At 34.8% G+C, this 16,009-nt stretch overlaps 2 protein-coding genes across 2 annotated transcripts; both read left to right on the top strand.

Annotated features, from left to right (window-relative positions):
* Positions 1-2,937: 2,937 nt before the first annotated feature.
* Positions 2,938-4,794, top strand: LOC145820307 (uncharacterized). The gene is made up of 3 exons (XM_082915490.1): positions 2,938-3,527; positions 3,600-4,152; positions 4,473-4,794. The coding sequence occupies exons 1-3, from the start codon at positions 3,075-3,077 to the stop codon at positions 4,505-4,507; spliced, it is 1,041 nt and encodes a 346-aa protein (XP_082771616.1). The 5' UTR covers positions 2,938-3,074; the 3' UTR covers positions 4,508-4,794.
* A 3,534-nt stretch (positions 4,795-8,328) lies between these two features.
* Positions 8,329-12,317, top strand: LOC114262632 (WAT1-related protein At5g07050). The gene is made up of 6 exons (XM_028203008.2): positions 8,329-8,688; positions 8,791-8,853; positions 8,992-9,108; positions 9,809-10,232; positions 11,461-11,612; positions 11,859-12,317. Exons 1-6 carry the CDS (start codon positions 8,477-8,479, stop codon positions 12,133-12,135), a joined length of 1,245 nt encoding a protein of 414 aa, XP_028058809.2. The 5' UTR covers positions 8,329-8,476; the 3' UTR covers positions 12,136-12,317.
* The last annotated feature ends 3,692 nt before the right edge of the window (positions 12,318-16,009 follow it).

The following is a 16,009-nucleotide window of genomic DNA, read 5'->3' as shown; positions in this document are numbered from 1 at the left end:
AAGGGGCCCTAAATGAATGGAGGCATAACTTAAGTAGATTGGAACTTGGAAGTAGCGACTACACTACTATCCATTAGGAAATTTGGGAAGCATAACTTAAAGGGCTATGATGCAATATTAAAGGATGCTCTTTGGGCAGTTAGGAGGACCAATAAATATTGGTAGCACTGTTGAAAAGGTAAAAACAAAGGCATCTAAGTCATTCCAAAAGCTTGACATGCACAAGTGTTCATATTGGGGTTAAAAAATTCACTACGCTTTCAAGGTTTAAACATCCCAACAATTTCAGGTTTTTGAATAATAGTAGTCGAACGCTATTTGACCATTTCAAATTTCTGAATTTTGAACATCAGAGAAAAAAAAAAAAATCCCAATTCCAACCACAAAATAATAAATAAAATTCTCATTGGTAGCCTAGCCATTCCTTCTCATCTTAATTCTTTATCATTTCAAAATAAACATTTCTGGGTCAGACATTTTAACAAACAGTTCAAAGACTATTTGGTGACTTGAAATTGTAAAGCTAGATCAAAGAGTAACATAAACAATATACAGAGAGAGAAGAGATGAACGAGATAGATAGAGAGAGAGAGATGAGCTAGAGAGACATAGAGAGAAGAGAGATGAATGAGAGAGACAGAGAGAGAGATAGAGATAAGAGAGATGAGCGATAGAGACAGAGAGAAAAGAGAAATGAGAGAGAGCGAGAGAAGAGAGATGAGCAAGAGAGATAGAAACAAGAGAGATGAACGAAAGAAACAGAGAGAGAAAAGAGATGAGAGAAGAGATAGATGAGTGAGAGACACATAGACAGAGAGAGACAGATAGATAGACAAACAGAGAAGAGTGATGAGTAAGAGAGAGAAAAAGAATAGAGAGAGGAAGATGAAAAAATGGGTGAAAAGAGACAGACAGAGAGAGAGAAAAAAAAAAGAACGAAAAGAGATAAACAAGAGAGATACATGAAGAGATGAGCGAGAGAGATAAAGAGAAGAGAGACAGAGAGAGACGAGAGATGAGAGAGATAGAGAAAAGTGAGATAAACGAGAGACACAGAGAGAGAGACAGACAGACAGAGAAGAGTGATGAGTGAGAGAGAGAAAGAGAAGAGAGACAGAGACAAAAATAGAGACACAGAGAGAGACAGACAAACAGAGAAGAGTGATGAGTGATGAGTGAGAGAGAGAGAAAGAGAATAGAGGCAGAGGTAGAGACACAGAGAGAAAAAGAGAGACAGATAGATAGAAAGAGAGAGAAAGAGTAATGAGTGAAAGTAATTTTTTATTTTTCTTTCAACGACTAAATTATTTTAGTTGCCAAAACTATCTATACAGTGACTAAAATATTTTTTAGTCACTGAAATTAAATTTTGGCCGACAAAAATTTTGGTCGCCAAAGATAAAAAGTGAATTTTTATTTTTCATTCAGCGACTAAATTATTTTTGTTGCCAAAACTATCTATATAGCAACTAAAATATTTTTTAGTCGCTGAAATTAAATTTTTGCCAACCAAAATTTTGGTCGCCAAAGATAGAAAGTGAATTTTTATTTTTTTTTCAGCGACTAAATTATTTTGGTTGCCAAAACTATATATACAACGACCAAAATTTTTTTTAGTCGCTGAAGTTAATGTTTTGCCGACCAAACTTTTGGTCGCGAAAGATAAAAAATAAATTTTTATTTTTCTTTCAGCGACTAAATTATTTTAGTTGCCAAAACTATATATACAGCGACCAAAATATTTTTTAGTCGCTGAAATTAAAGTTTTGCCGACCAAACTTTTGGTTGCCAAAGATAAAAAGTAAATTTTTATTTTTCTTTCAGCGACTAAATTATTTTAGTTGCCAAAACTATATATACAGCGACAAAAATATTTTTTTAGTCGCCAATTGTGGCAAATTTAGCGACTAAATTTTTTTTAGTCGCCAATTGTGAGATTTTTAGCGACTAAATTTTTTTTTAGTCGCCAAAAATTAATATACCCCGCCAAAAAAATTTAGTAGCTAAATATTGTACTTTTACCGACTAACATAATTTTTGGTCGCCAATTCCACAACTTTTGGCAACCAAAATATTTTTAGTCGGCAAAAGTGATCGCCAATTGTGTATTTTCTTGTAGTGATCATCTTCCAATTAAGACCAGCCCGGGGTACATGTAATTTGCAAATGATCAAATGTTATTCTAATTAAAAAAATGCTACATATAATTATATTTACTACCTCATTTTCTTATTCAAAGACATAAGTGAGTGGGTCTCATACATTTATAAATGTGGATCTCATTATTTTGTGTCTATAAGTGATAATAAAAAATTAAAAAAAAATTACTTCTTTTTTTTTTTTTTTCCATTCATATTTTTTTTTTCAAATTTAATATCCAAACACAATCAAAAGAAGATAGGCCACCAATCTAATCATATATAGCCCTTGTTTTAGTTTATCTTGACATAAAGATAAAGTTAATTTTTTAAAAAATAATTAGTAATAAGCTTGACCTATCCTAAATTCTTAGAAAAGTTTATGGACTTATCTGGTGCTCCGGAAGCATTTGAACTCTTCTACATTGTGGCATTTGTTTTGTTAGTTCATGAAAAGCAGCATAAAGTGGGTATGCCTTATTGTTTAAATCAATGAAAATCAAATTACACATAAGTTTACTTCATGTACACTGAATATTTTTTTCAAAATTGATGTCTAAAGATGAAATATTTCAACAGCACGAATTAAGTCTAGCTAATGTAGAAGTGGCAATACGAGGCCATATTCGTCTAATTTAAATTAACAAGAATTCGATTGCATAATTGTTTTTTATATATATTAACGAGTGACACACGGGATACTTATACAATTTAAATAAGTAAAAATAAAAATTAATAATATAATATGTGTTTTATCTCTGTCAATTATTCTCTCCATATTTATTTTTTCATTATTCTCTCCATATTTATTTTTTCATGGTATCAGAGCAGGTGTAATCCTGTCTCATTATTTTTCGCCCATTTAGTCAGTATTCGAGTTTTTTCTGTTGTTAATTTTTTGTCTCTCTCTTCTACTCAAATCTATCCTTCTATTTCATGACTAAATACGGTCCAGTTTTTGGAATGACTATCAACTCATCCCCTTCTTCTTCTGATATTATCATCTCATCATCTTCATCCTCTCATCAAATGGAAACCTCTCATCTTCCGATCACCGCCCATAAACTGAATGGGCAAAATTATTTGCAATGGTCTCAATCCATATTAATGTTTATACGGGGAAAGGAGAAAGATGACTACATCACCGGAGCCTCAGCGCTACCAGAAACCACAGCATCAACCTACAAAAGGTGGATAGCCGAAAATAATATGGTCATGTCGTGGCTCGTCAACTCTATGACCACGGACATTGGCGAAAATTTTCTGTCATGTGATACTGCCAAAGAGATCTGGGACATGGCAAAAGAAACATTTTCGGACAAGGAAAACACATCTGAAATCATCCAGCTTGAAAGCTCCCTCCACAATTTACGTCAAGACAATCTTACGGTAACTGAATATTTCAATACCCTTACTCGTCTATGGGGTTAACTTGATACGTTTGAGGTTCATAACTGGCAGTGTGTTGCTGATGGTTTGTTGTATAAAAAGATTGTCGAAGGGAAGCGTGTGTTTAAATTCTTGTTAGGATTGAACACAAATCTTGATGAGATCAGAGGAAGAATTATGGGAGTAAAACCGCTACCTAGTCTTAGAGAGGCATTCTCTGAAGTCCGTCGCGAAGAAAGTCGGAAAAAACTCATGATGGGATCCCATCAACAACTGAATATGGCAGAAAGCTCGGCTCTTAAGACTCAATTCACTCCTTTTGACAACCGTCAGAAAAATAAAGGAGGTAGGCCTTGGTGTGATCATTGCAGAAAGCCGGGTCACTCGAGAGAAACTTGCTGGAAGATTCATGGAAAGCCAGCAGATTGGAAGCCACGTCAGCCTCTTGAGAAAGAAGGAAGAGGTAATCATGCAGGTACCAATGAACTATCACCACAACCTGAAGCAAGCCCTTTCACCAAGGAGCAAATGGAGATGCTCCAGAAACTAATGTCTCCTATTCTACAGTCACAATCTGGTTCGTCTTCCAACCACATCATAGGATCCGGAACCTTGGCTCACAAAGGTAATTCTTTGAACGCCTTTACTGTTAGTAAGAAATGTAAAAAACCTTGGATTGTGGACTTAGGAGCATCTGATCATATGACGGGAGATGCAACAATTTTTGATACATATAGCTCATGTCAAAATAATTTAACGGTCCGAATAGCAGATGGTTCACTATCAAAGGTTGCCGGTACAGGTTCAGTTGTGCTGTCTAGGAATCTTATTCTCAACTCTGTTCTCCTTGTTCCTGACTTGGACTGTAATTTATTGTCAATTAGTAAACTCACTAAGGAAAAGAGGTGTGTTACTAATTTTTTCTCAACTCATTGTGAATTTCAGGATTTGGATTCGGGGAAGACGATTGGCAATGCTGAGGAATGCTCTGGACTCTACATCCTTAAGGAACGCCACTATCCACAGGAACAACCTCAAACGGCAATTTGTGGTAGTTCTTTTTCGGTTTCGTGTCAAAATAACGATAGAGCAATTATGTTGTGGCACTATCGCTTAGGTCATCCTAATGTTATGTATCTCAAGCATTTATTTCCTTCATTATTTAATAAAAATCCAAAACCTTTTGATTGTGAGATATGTCAATTTTCTAAACATGTACGGTCCCATTTTCCCATACAATCCTATAAAGCGTCTCGTCCATTCTCACTAATTCATAGTGATATCTGGGGTCCATCCAAAATAAAAAATGTAACTGGTACTAGGTGGTTTGTCTCATTCATAGATGATCATACTAGATTAACCTGGATCTTCCTCATGAAAGACAAATTTGAAACAACCCAAATCTTCAAAAATTTTCACATTATGATTCAGACACAATTCCAGTCAAAAATACAAATTCTAAAGTCTGATAATGCTAGGGACTATTTCAACTCCATTCTAGGAGAATTTTTAGCAAAAGAAGGGATAGTTCACTTAAGTTCATGTGTTGACACCCCACAACAAAATGGCATCGCTGAACGAAAAAATAGGCATTTGTTAGATGTTGCCAGATCGCTAATGTTTTCCACAAATGTTCCACAATTCTTCTGGGGGGAAGCTGTTCTTACAGCAGCCTACCTTATTAATAGGATGCCATCTAGGGTACTAAATTTCCAAACCCCTTGTCAACTCCTCCTAAAATCCTTTCCAACTACTCGCCTCATCTCCACCATCCCACCAAAAATTTTCGGGTGCTCTGTCTTTGTTCATATCCATCACCAGTATCGAAGTAAACTTGATCCCAGGTCGCTCAAGTGTATCTTCATTGGGTATTCTTCACATCAAAAAGGGTATAAGTGTTACTCTCCGGTCACAAAGAAATTCTATAATTCCATGGATGTCACATTTTTTGAAACCCAGTCTTACTATCCTAAAATCGTCATTCAGGGGGAGACTCCAACCCAGGAACATCAATTTTAGACCCTTGAGTCATTTAGTGAGCCATCCATCACCACCAAAAATCACACACCTCAAGAGTCATTTAATCAATCTTTACCTGCCGAAAATTCTGAGTTCATTGTTGACTTGCGGGATAATGAGCACATCCAAGAGGACACGGAGGAAGGAGCACTTTCTCAACAATCCCATGAGGCTGAACCGGGTTCTAATCCAAGCAACATTCCAGGTAATAATATTCCTACCACAGATAGTACTGTTGATTCTGAGTTAGAAAACAGTATTCTTAATATGCCCATAACTTGGAGAAAAGGAGTTAGATCATGTACTCAGCATCCCATTGGGAACTTTATTTCTTATGATAAGTTATCACCTTCATTCCGTGCCTTCACTTCTAGCATCACAGAGATACCCATTCCTTAGAATATTCAGGAAGCCTTCAAGTCTCCTCAGTGGAAGGCGGCAGTCAATGAGGAAGTTCGGGCTCTGGAAAAGAATGGTACTTGGGCAATTACTGATCTTCCAAGAGGTAAGAAACCAGTTGGATGTAAGTGGATTTTCACAGTAAAGTACAAGGCAGATGGTAATGTGGATCGTTATAAAGCTCGGTTGGTCGCTAAAGGATTCTCTCAATCCTATGGCATTGACTATCAAGAAACCTTTGCTCCAGTTGCCAAGCTCAACACTGTTCGTGTCCTTTTATCCTTGGCAGCTAATCTCGATTGGTCACTTCACCAACTTGATGTAAAAAATGCCTTCCTCAATGGTGACTTAACGGAAGAAGTTTACATGGACATTCCTGCTGGACTTGAGACGACATCAAATTTCAACAAAGTTTGCAGACTCCGAAAATCCCTGTATGGTCTCAAACAATCTCCCAGGGCCTGGTTTGAGCGGTTCACTAAGGTAGTGAAAGGGTATGGTTTTGTTCAATGTCAATCCGATCATACATTATTTGTGAAGCACTCCCTAGGAGGGAAATTGGCAATTATCATTGTTTATGTGGATGACATAATTCTAACAGGTGATCATGAAGAGGAAATTGGCTTACTTAAAAAATTCCTAACAAAGGAATTTGAGATTAAAAATCTTGAAAATCTTAAGTACTTTCTTGGAATGGAGATTGCTAGGTCAAAGAAAGGTATAGCAGTCTCACAACGTAAATACGTTCTAGACTTACTAAATGAAACAGGGATGCTAGGATGCAAGCCGGCAGAAACTCCTATGGACACAACTATCAAACTGGAAGAAAGTGACGGTAGTGCACCAAGTGATAAAGGGAGATATCAACGTCTTGTGGGAAAACTCATTTATCTTTCTCATACAAGGCCAGACATCGGCTTCTCTATTAGTGTGGTCAGTCAATTCATGAATAATCCAACCGAAAAACACATGACTGCTGTGACCAGAATATTGAGGTACCTAAAAATGACACCAGGAAAGGGTCTCTTCTTCCAAAGAACAACAAATAGAAAAATTGAGATTTTTTCAGATGCAGATTGGGCAGGTTCAGTGACTGATCGAAGATCAACCTCTGGCTATTGTTCATTTGTTTGGGGGAACGCGGTTACATGGCGAAGCAAGAAACAGTCAGTGGTAGCCCGTAGTAGTGCTGAGGCAGAATTTCGTGCTATGGCCCTAGGTATCTGTGAGGGAATCTGGTTGAACAGACTGTTAGAAGAATTACGGGTTCCATCTGAGCATCCCATGGTTTTATACTGCGACAACCAAGCCGCCATCAGTATCGCTAAGAATCCGGTTCATCATGATCGAACTAAACACGTGGAGATAGATCGACACTTTATCAAGGAAAAGATTGAAGAAGGAGTTTTTCAAGTCAGCTACACTCCAACAAAGAGCCAAAAGGCTGACATTCTCACAAAAGCTCTTGCTCGAGTTAGCTTTGAAGATCTGACGGACAAATGGGGAATGATTAACATCTACAACGTCGCTTGAGGGGGAGTGTTTGAAATCAAGCTTCTTTTTCATTATTAATAATATATAATATATATAATGTATATATTATATTTGTGTGTCATTAGTAGTCATCAGATGCCTTAGATAGTGCAATTTGCTTTAGTTAGTGCCATTTCCTTTCGGCTACTTTTAGTTTTATATGTTGTGCCTTTAATTATGATTGTTGCCTTTCATTATGTTGTCTAGTAGCCTTTTATTATATTGTCTTGCAAATGTTGTATAATCACTCCTATAAAATGGAGTCTCCCCGTAAGGATTAATACAATTGAAAACAAAGAGCCTGTTTGCTCTGTCAATTATTCTCTCCATATTTATTTTTTCATTATTCTCTCCATATTTATTTTTTCATTTTACATAAGTGATAAGAGTCTTTCTAATTAAATCCAAGGTTGTGAGTTTAAACATGAAGTTCAATCTTCACTAAATAATAATATATATATATATATATATATAATGAACATAATTGATGAAAAATATAGTTATGGAGTGAGAGAAGGACGTGTTTTAATTAACCGAGTTGCGTCTTGCATGCAACAAAGTTGATTGTCTCAATCACTTTATTAGCACAAATGGAATCTATGTACGTATGGGCTTAAGCCACACAAACACACTCTCTCTCTCTCTTTCTAGTTTGGTGACTCAGATGCCTTAATACAATGCGACCACGTGTATTCCATCCTCTCTCTCTCCTCACCCCCAACCATTCTAAAGAATTGATTTTTTATTTTGTTTAATGTAAATGCGTAATCAGAATTTTGCTTTATTGGATATTCAGATTCCACATGAACAAGGTTAAGGTACAAAGTATAATATAAATAGGGCTTATCACAATGGCATTTCTCGATAGGTAGCTAGCTAGGCATCCACCAAATTGTGCTTGGCTTGCTTGCTCTATCTGATTCTGGCCCGGCCCCTATTTTCTTTCCTTCGCATTTTAACTTTCCTGAGAAAACCTTTCCATATTTTTCTCTGAGAAAATGAAGAATCAGAGTGGCAACACCAGCAAAGGCAGCTTCTTAGAGAGCTGGAAACCCTATTTTGCTATGATATCATTGCAGTTTGGATATGCTGGCATGAATATTATCACTAAGGTGTCACTCAACCGAGGCATGAGCCACTACGTGCTTGTGGTTTATCGCCATGCCATTGCTACCGCTGTCATCGCTCCCTTCGCTATTTTCTTGGAGAGGTTTTTTTTTTTAATTTAAAATTATTTCCACTTTTATTGAACCAATGCTTCCACACAGTTGATTCTTCTATATATATATTTATATGTTCCATTCAATTTCAGGAAAGAGCGACCAAAGATTACGTTTCCTATTTTTGCTCAAATATTTGTTCTTGGACTTCTTGGGTTAGTCCTTCCTTTCTAATCCTTGCCTTGAGTATTAAATTTAAGAGTCCTTTTTCATGTACTATAATATGTATATATAAATATATGATGAATATGAAAATAAAAGTTTTTGTTCGGATTAATGTATGTATTTGATAGGCCGGTGATAGACCAGAACTTCTACTATGCGGGTCTAAAATTTACGTCCCCGACCTTCTCTTGTGCAATGAGCAACATGCTCCCGGCCATGACATTTGTAATGGCCGTTATATTTCGGTAAGCACCTTAAACCACCTCAACTCCACCTTATTATTTCCTCATGAGTAATGTTATACTATAGAATTTTTATTAGATTTGTCTGAAGAATTAGGTTGTTGAATTGATACCTAACTTTTCTTTATTAAAAAGAAAATTAAATTAAATAAATAAGTGTGATAGTTTTCCATTGTAAAAATAACAATACTACTAACACATAAAATTCATTAAAAAGGTGAATTAATGGACTACATTTATTTTAAGTGTGACTCATATTCCACTAATTTTAAGTCTACGATCTGAGATAAAATTCAAGGACAATTATTCAGTAACTTCGGAGTATAGACACGTGATATTTCATAGCATTGTGATTGGTGGAAAAGATTGATAGGTGTGGTATTGTCTTGGGTGATTGAGAAATATAAGGGAGCATATTAAATGATAATTGGTTAAGAAGTACAAACACGTAATACTCCGAGAACATTCTATAATTTCCCAAAATTTTAGAGTATATTTTCATGATTTATAAAGATTTAGTATAAAAAAATACATTAGAATTAGAACTCTTTGCTATCCATATGGAAAACAAGCAAGCATAATCAGTAGTTCAAAAATAAAATAAAAAATAATCAGGGTCCTATTGTTCCAGTTAAAAATTATATACAAAATAAAGTTGGTATATTTCGTTGTTTGAGGAAGTGGTTTGTGTGCCCTTGACTAGGATGGAGAAGGTAAACATGAAGAAGGTAATGTACCAAGCAAAGATAGTAGGAACCATAATAACAGTGGGAGGGGCAATGTTGATGACCTTGTACAAGGGCCCCGTGGTGGAGATGGTGTGGTCAAAGTATGTACATCCTCGGCAATCATATACAAGTGGTGGTACTGGTACTAGTGGTACTAGTAGTGATAAGGACTGGTTCAAGGGCTCTATCTTCCTCATCATTGCAACACTCGCCTGGGCTTTCTTGTTCATTTTACAAAAGGCGGCGTTGAAAACATACAAGGAGCATCAGCTCACACTCACGTCTCTGATGTGCTTCTTTGGGACACTGCAAGCTATTGCTGTCACTTTTGTCATGGAACACAAACCCTCTGCTTGGTCCATCGGCTGGGACATGAACCTCCTTGCTGCCGTCTATGCTGTATGCTCTCTCTCTTGACATTTTTTTGTGTCGTTTTTCTAGAGCAATACTATAAATAATTTCATTTCTTTATTTTATTGCTCCTAAGCACATAAACAATATCTATATTCATATATGCATATCAAACTCACTCACTCGTGTCTTTATGTAAAAAAATGAGATAAGAAATAAAATTATACGTAACAAATTTTATTTTTTATTGTTTTATTTTATGAGCATGGGTGATCATAGATTGGATGGAACAATTTACATTTTATAAGTTTATTTTGGACTAGTGGTAATTTGAGCCATTCATTGTATAGGTTTGTCGATAAAATTATTTATGCAAAAAAACTTGAGTTGATTGAATATCAATATCCACGTGATTGGATTACAAAATTATGAAATTTATTTATTTTTTTATTATTATTTTTTTTTTGCATGATTTTGTGATCCGATCATGTGCATATCAATATCTAATCAATTTAATTTTTTACTCAACAAATCATATACGTTAAACGATTTAAATTATCAAAGTGCGTTCCAAATAATGCCCCATAATGTAAACTGGACTAGACAACCCATGACAATGAACCCAACAGAAACCGGCCTCTTATTTTAAAGTGAAAGCATTACAGTTCCATGTCCATTAACAAAGAAGTTGACATGTGCACAACTTTGTTCGACAATCCCTTATTACAATCTTTTTTTGATCGGCAAAAGAAAAGACTTTATTGATGATAAATACATACTGAGTATGAAAAAATACATCAATACAGAGGATCTTGGAGCTAAAAAAAGCTCCAACCTCCTAGTTGGTGAGAAACCAACGAAGAAAAACAAAAACCAGAGGTAATCTCAAAAGCCCATCCTCACAATAAGGCATAGCTGGACAACAGAGTGTGAGGCGAAGCAGAACAACAGTGTGCTCCAAACCAGCATGAACAAGAGAGTGTATCTCCAAACCAGCTTCAACCCAAACACCAAACAGCTTAGCAGCCAAATTGACCATGAGTGTGCAGCCACAAAGCAATAGCAAACCAGCAGCCTAGCAGCATAACAGCCAGAGAGGCATAGATTCATATCATAAAGACACTGATTGTTAATGGTGTAATTTACCAAAAGATTCATATCATAAAGACACTGATTCAATCACATTCGTTTTTTAAAAAATTGTATATAATTTTTATGTTGATATAGCATTATTGTCCGCACACATTCAATTTGTTTATTTTTTGTGTATGTATAGGGAATAGTGACATCAAGCATATCATACTATGTCCAAGGACTAGTGATGAAGACAAAAGGACCCGTCTTCACAACTGCTTTTAGCCCTTTGACGATGATCATTGTAGCCATCATGGGTTCTTTTATCCTGGCTGAAAAGATTTATCTTGGAGGGTAATTCATTATTAATTTCCTCTTCACCTTCATCTTATTATTATACCTTTATTTATCTATATGCATATTCTTTTAGTATGTATTATTTTCAAACCTAACACTAAATATTTTTTAAAATGTTAGTGCCACATCTGGTGGGATTTTCTGTATAACATTTATGATTTTTAAATCTTTGTTTTTTTTTCTTAACTGGAATGAAATAATTCGTACTTCATTATTAATATTGTTTCATAATCCACCTTGCAGAATAGTTGGGTCAATGTTGATTATAGCAGGTCTTTACTCAGTTCTATGGGGAAAATACAAAGAACAGAAGGAGGAGGAGGAGGAAGAAAACGCAATACCCACCCAAGCCATAACGGGTACAACTGCTGATGATGCTCATCCGAGCGTTCTCAGAAGCAGTGAAAGTACAGTTGAGTTGCAGAACCAAGAAGCTCGCAACCTTCCTTCGGTTGCCATTACTTTACCCATCTCAGATACAGACACAGACACCTGCATCAAACCCAACCAACAGGCCTAACCTTTACCCACCCAGTGAATGTGCCTTTCTTTTTCACTCACTCACTCTTTTTCTTTCTTTTCTTTTCTTTTTTTCTTTTTTTTTTTTTTTTCCTGTCTCTCTCTAAATTGTGGAGCTTTCCGGTGGTAAAGCAAGCTAATATTTAAGGACTTGTACTAATTAATGCAAGGACAATCTCGAAATCTCTCTCTTCTATTTATCTATTTTACTACTACAAGAAACACAATCGGCTACATTTTTTCTTTCCACCAAATAGTCCGATTTCATGGCCAAACATTTCCACAACAAAGAATAATTTTGTTGCGGAATGGTTGTCTAGGAAAGTCAATGGTGACAACATAGGAACTTGTCACTAAAAGTAGCTAATTATGATGAAATATTTTGTCACTAAATAGAACAAATTTTTATCACAGATTTCCAACCACGTCGCCAAAAGTCACTATAATCAGGACATTCGAACTATCTAGCAATAAATTATTTGTCGCCAAAACCCATTTTTTAGCAAAGATCATAATGGTCGCCAAAGGTCAACATTTGGCGACCAACAATTTGTCACCAATGCCACTATTTAGCAATGAAAATAGTTGTTGCCAAAAGTCACAAATTAACAACAAACAGTTCACCAAACTGGCGACAAACTATTGTGTCGCAAAATATATTAATATTGTGAGAAATATTTTTGTTGAATTTATTTTTTTCTTTCCACCAACACAAAACAATCATGCCATAACCTTTGCGCTTATACCAGAAACCTAAACAACGTCTAATGCAAAAAAATACAATTATACCATAAACCTTAATAACATCCTTAGCCAAAAATATTCATACCATAAACACGAAACATTCTGTTATATTCATCCAATGATATTAAAACAAATTCTAAACCTCACACTACACTATACCAAATTTAAACAACAACCCAAATATGCACAGGTTTATTATACTTTATAGTTTTAAACTATCGCCAAATTATCTACTTAATTTTTTTCTTTTTTTATCAGCAAAGAAAAAGGGAAACTTTTATTGATGAAATAAGCAAATACAAGCAACAATAATCATCAATAAAAGAGGAAAGTGCAAAAACATCATAACCACAATCCACAATCCCAACTAGGTTGGCACCAAGGAGGACGTACAATCATTTGTTAGCACAGAACCCACCAATTGGCGAGATGCCAATCCAAAACAGAGAGGCTAAACAAGATACAAAAATGAAGACCCCCCAGCCACTCATCAAGGTCTGCCAAACCACCTACAGCAAAACACCACCAGCAGTCTACTTAATTCTTAAACTATCAATTTAATCTATTAAGTTTTTAAAATATATAAATCAAAATCTATTTATTCCTAAACTATCGATTGAATTCGTTAAGTCTCTAAAACATTTAATTCAAATATATTTAGTCCCTGAAAGGATTACAAAAAATAAAATACCGACCCATAAGTATTATAAATTAGTAAAGAGCCTGTGTAGTTAAAATTTCATTTGAAAAAAAAAATTAAATTTTTATTCTATCTTCGAAAGTCAGTCCTTGTGGTAAATTTCCTTTATAAGGGTGAGAGTAATTATCTATAGTATTTTCTTACTTATCTTTCGGGGACTAAATAAGTTTGAATTAAATAGTTTAGAAACTTAATAGATTCAATCGATAATTTAATAACTAAATATAAACTTTAATTTATATACTTTAGGAACTGAGTAAATTTAATCGATAATTTATGAACTAAGTAACAATTTGACAATAGTTTAATGGTAAAAGGTGTAATAAACCCAATATCTAAATAACATATTACAAATATATTTCCAAATACTAAATAGATATCTATCTAAAGGAAAAGCATTGTCCACATGCCCCAAAAAAAAATGCCTCCATTAGTCCATAGTCCTTCCACGCTATCACATCTGCAATATAAAAGAAAATATATCAAAAATTTATTAATCATAAATATTAAAACATTTAGTTGCACAAAGCTGTTTTAATACCTCTAAATATTGGTTTACGTTTAATACAAACTAAATACTTTTTACAAGACCCATTATCATTTGCATTAGTTTTAAATTTCTAATTGTGGGTCGTATCAACGTGCCATGTATTCTAGTAAGTTTATATAGGCACAGGAGATATGGTCAGGCCAATTTTCGGCCTGACTGATAGGTGTACTACCTTAAGTGGAGAATTAAAGCCTCAAGCATCAAAGCAGCTCAAGCTAGGGGTGTAATTTAGGCGGACTTAACACGAGCCATCCGAATTTAATTTGAATTTTTTTAAGGGTTGAACAAGATATTTTCAAATTTGGAATGGACTTAGGTAAAAATTTAAAAGTCCAAATTAAATTTGAACGGGCTTGGGCAAAGAAATCAAACAACCCGAAACTCAAATTATATATATATAGAGATATAAAAATATTAAATATACATATAAATTATTAGTCATTACATGATATTAAAGTAATTTAGATTATTAAATCATATTGAATATATATTATATATATAAATAACATAAAATCTTACTTTTTTTATTTTCACTTATAAATTGTAAAGACTACTATAGCGGCATCTCTCTTACATTATATAAATTATTTGTTTTGATGATATTAATGATTTTCTATAGAAAAAAAATGTAAATAAAGTCAAATTTCAATAATGCAGTTGCAAAAAAGAAAAAGAAAAATTAGTCTGAGGTCCCTCTCTCATTTTTAGTAATGGAAGAGATCCACACTATTATTTTATGATATCTAAGGTCCCTCAACCTCACACCATGTATTACAGAGAAATTTGATATACCTCACGACTTCAAACCTTCACCTTTCTCTCTCTCTCTTTCTCTCTCTTCTCTCTCTCTCTCAGAATATCACTCAATTCAACAGACCCAATTGTCAAAATTTTTAACTATCTGTTTGTGGTTTAATTGGTCAATGGTCAAGTCACATATGCTTGTTGTTCTCTTTTGACATTACCTATCCAGCAGCGATCAAGTCCGTTGTAGTGGTCTACCAGAGCAGCTGAGCTTACAAACAAAACAGGCAAAAGGTTTGATTTATTAATGTAATTCGGTAGCTCCGAAATCTGAACCCTGCTAGTAATATTCCTCTCTTTTCGATTCACAGTTAACAGTTAATGGCATCTGTGCCCCCCAACGAAATGGGTTCCGGGAAACTTGTTCGTGAGAAGATCATTATCGATACAGATCATTATCAATACATGTGGTTAACTGGCAAAGTATTTGCTAGCTATAGAGTCGGACCAAGAGTCGTTTTGGAGGGACATAAAAATGAAAACGAAGGGCAGGCCTCATGGGGTACTATTCAGAGAAATTTGATGTTAGTCCAGAGATAGAGAGATTTGAATGTTGATCCAGAGAAATTTGATGTTAGTCCAGGGAAATTTGAATATTAGTCTAGAGAAATTTGTAAAAGGTTCAAGGGTTTTTGATGTTAGTCCAGAGATCCAGATAAATTTGAATGTTAGTCTAGAGAAATTTGAAAAAGGTTTAAGGGTTTTTGATGTTAAGTCCAAAAATCCAAAAAAAAATTGATGTTAGTCCAGAGAAATTAGTATAGAGAAATTTGAATGTTCAAGGTCTTGAATCCAGAGAAATTCCAAGGATTGCTTTGTATGTTGAATTCATTATGAATATAGACATAAATATAGTTATTGGATCAAGTCTCTTTTTGTAGTATAAGAATGATGTTGGATCAAATCACTGAAGTCATTAAATTGCAGACAACTCAAGTGAATTTTTTTGGTTAGAGGAGATTTTCTCTAGGGTTGAGTAAATTTCTCTGGAGTGGAGAGGGAAATTTCTCTGGGTTGAATCCAGAGAAATTCATCTGGTGAGATTTTATTTGTGATATGTCCAGAGAAATTTAGAAT

The sequence above is a fragment of the Camellia sinensis genome, chromosome 2 (assembly GCF_055761805.1).
Source record: "Camellia sinensis isolate YWXY chromosome 2, ASM5576180v1, whole genome shotgun sequence".
NCBI classification, from domain to species: Eukaryota; Viridiplantae; Streptophyta; class Magnoliopsida; order Ericales; family Theaceae; genus Camellia; species Camellia sinensis.
Note: the sequence above shows the minus strand (reverse complement) of the source record. Positions and strands in the feature narration are given on the sequence as shown.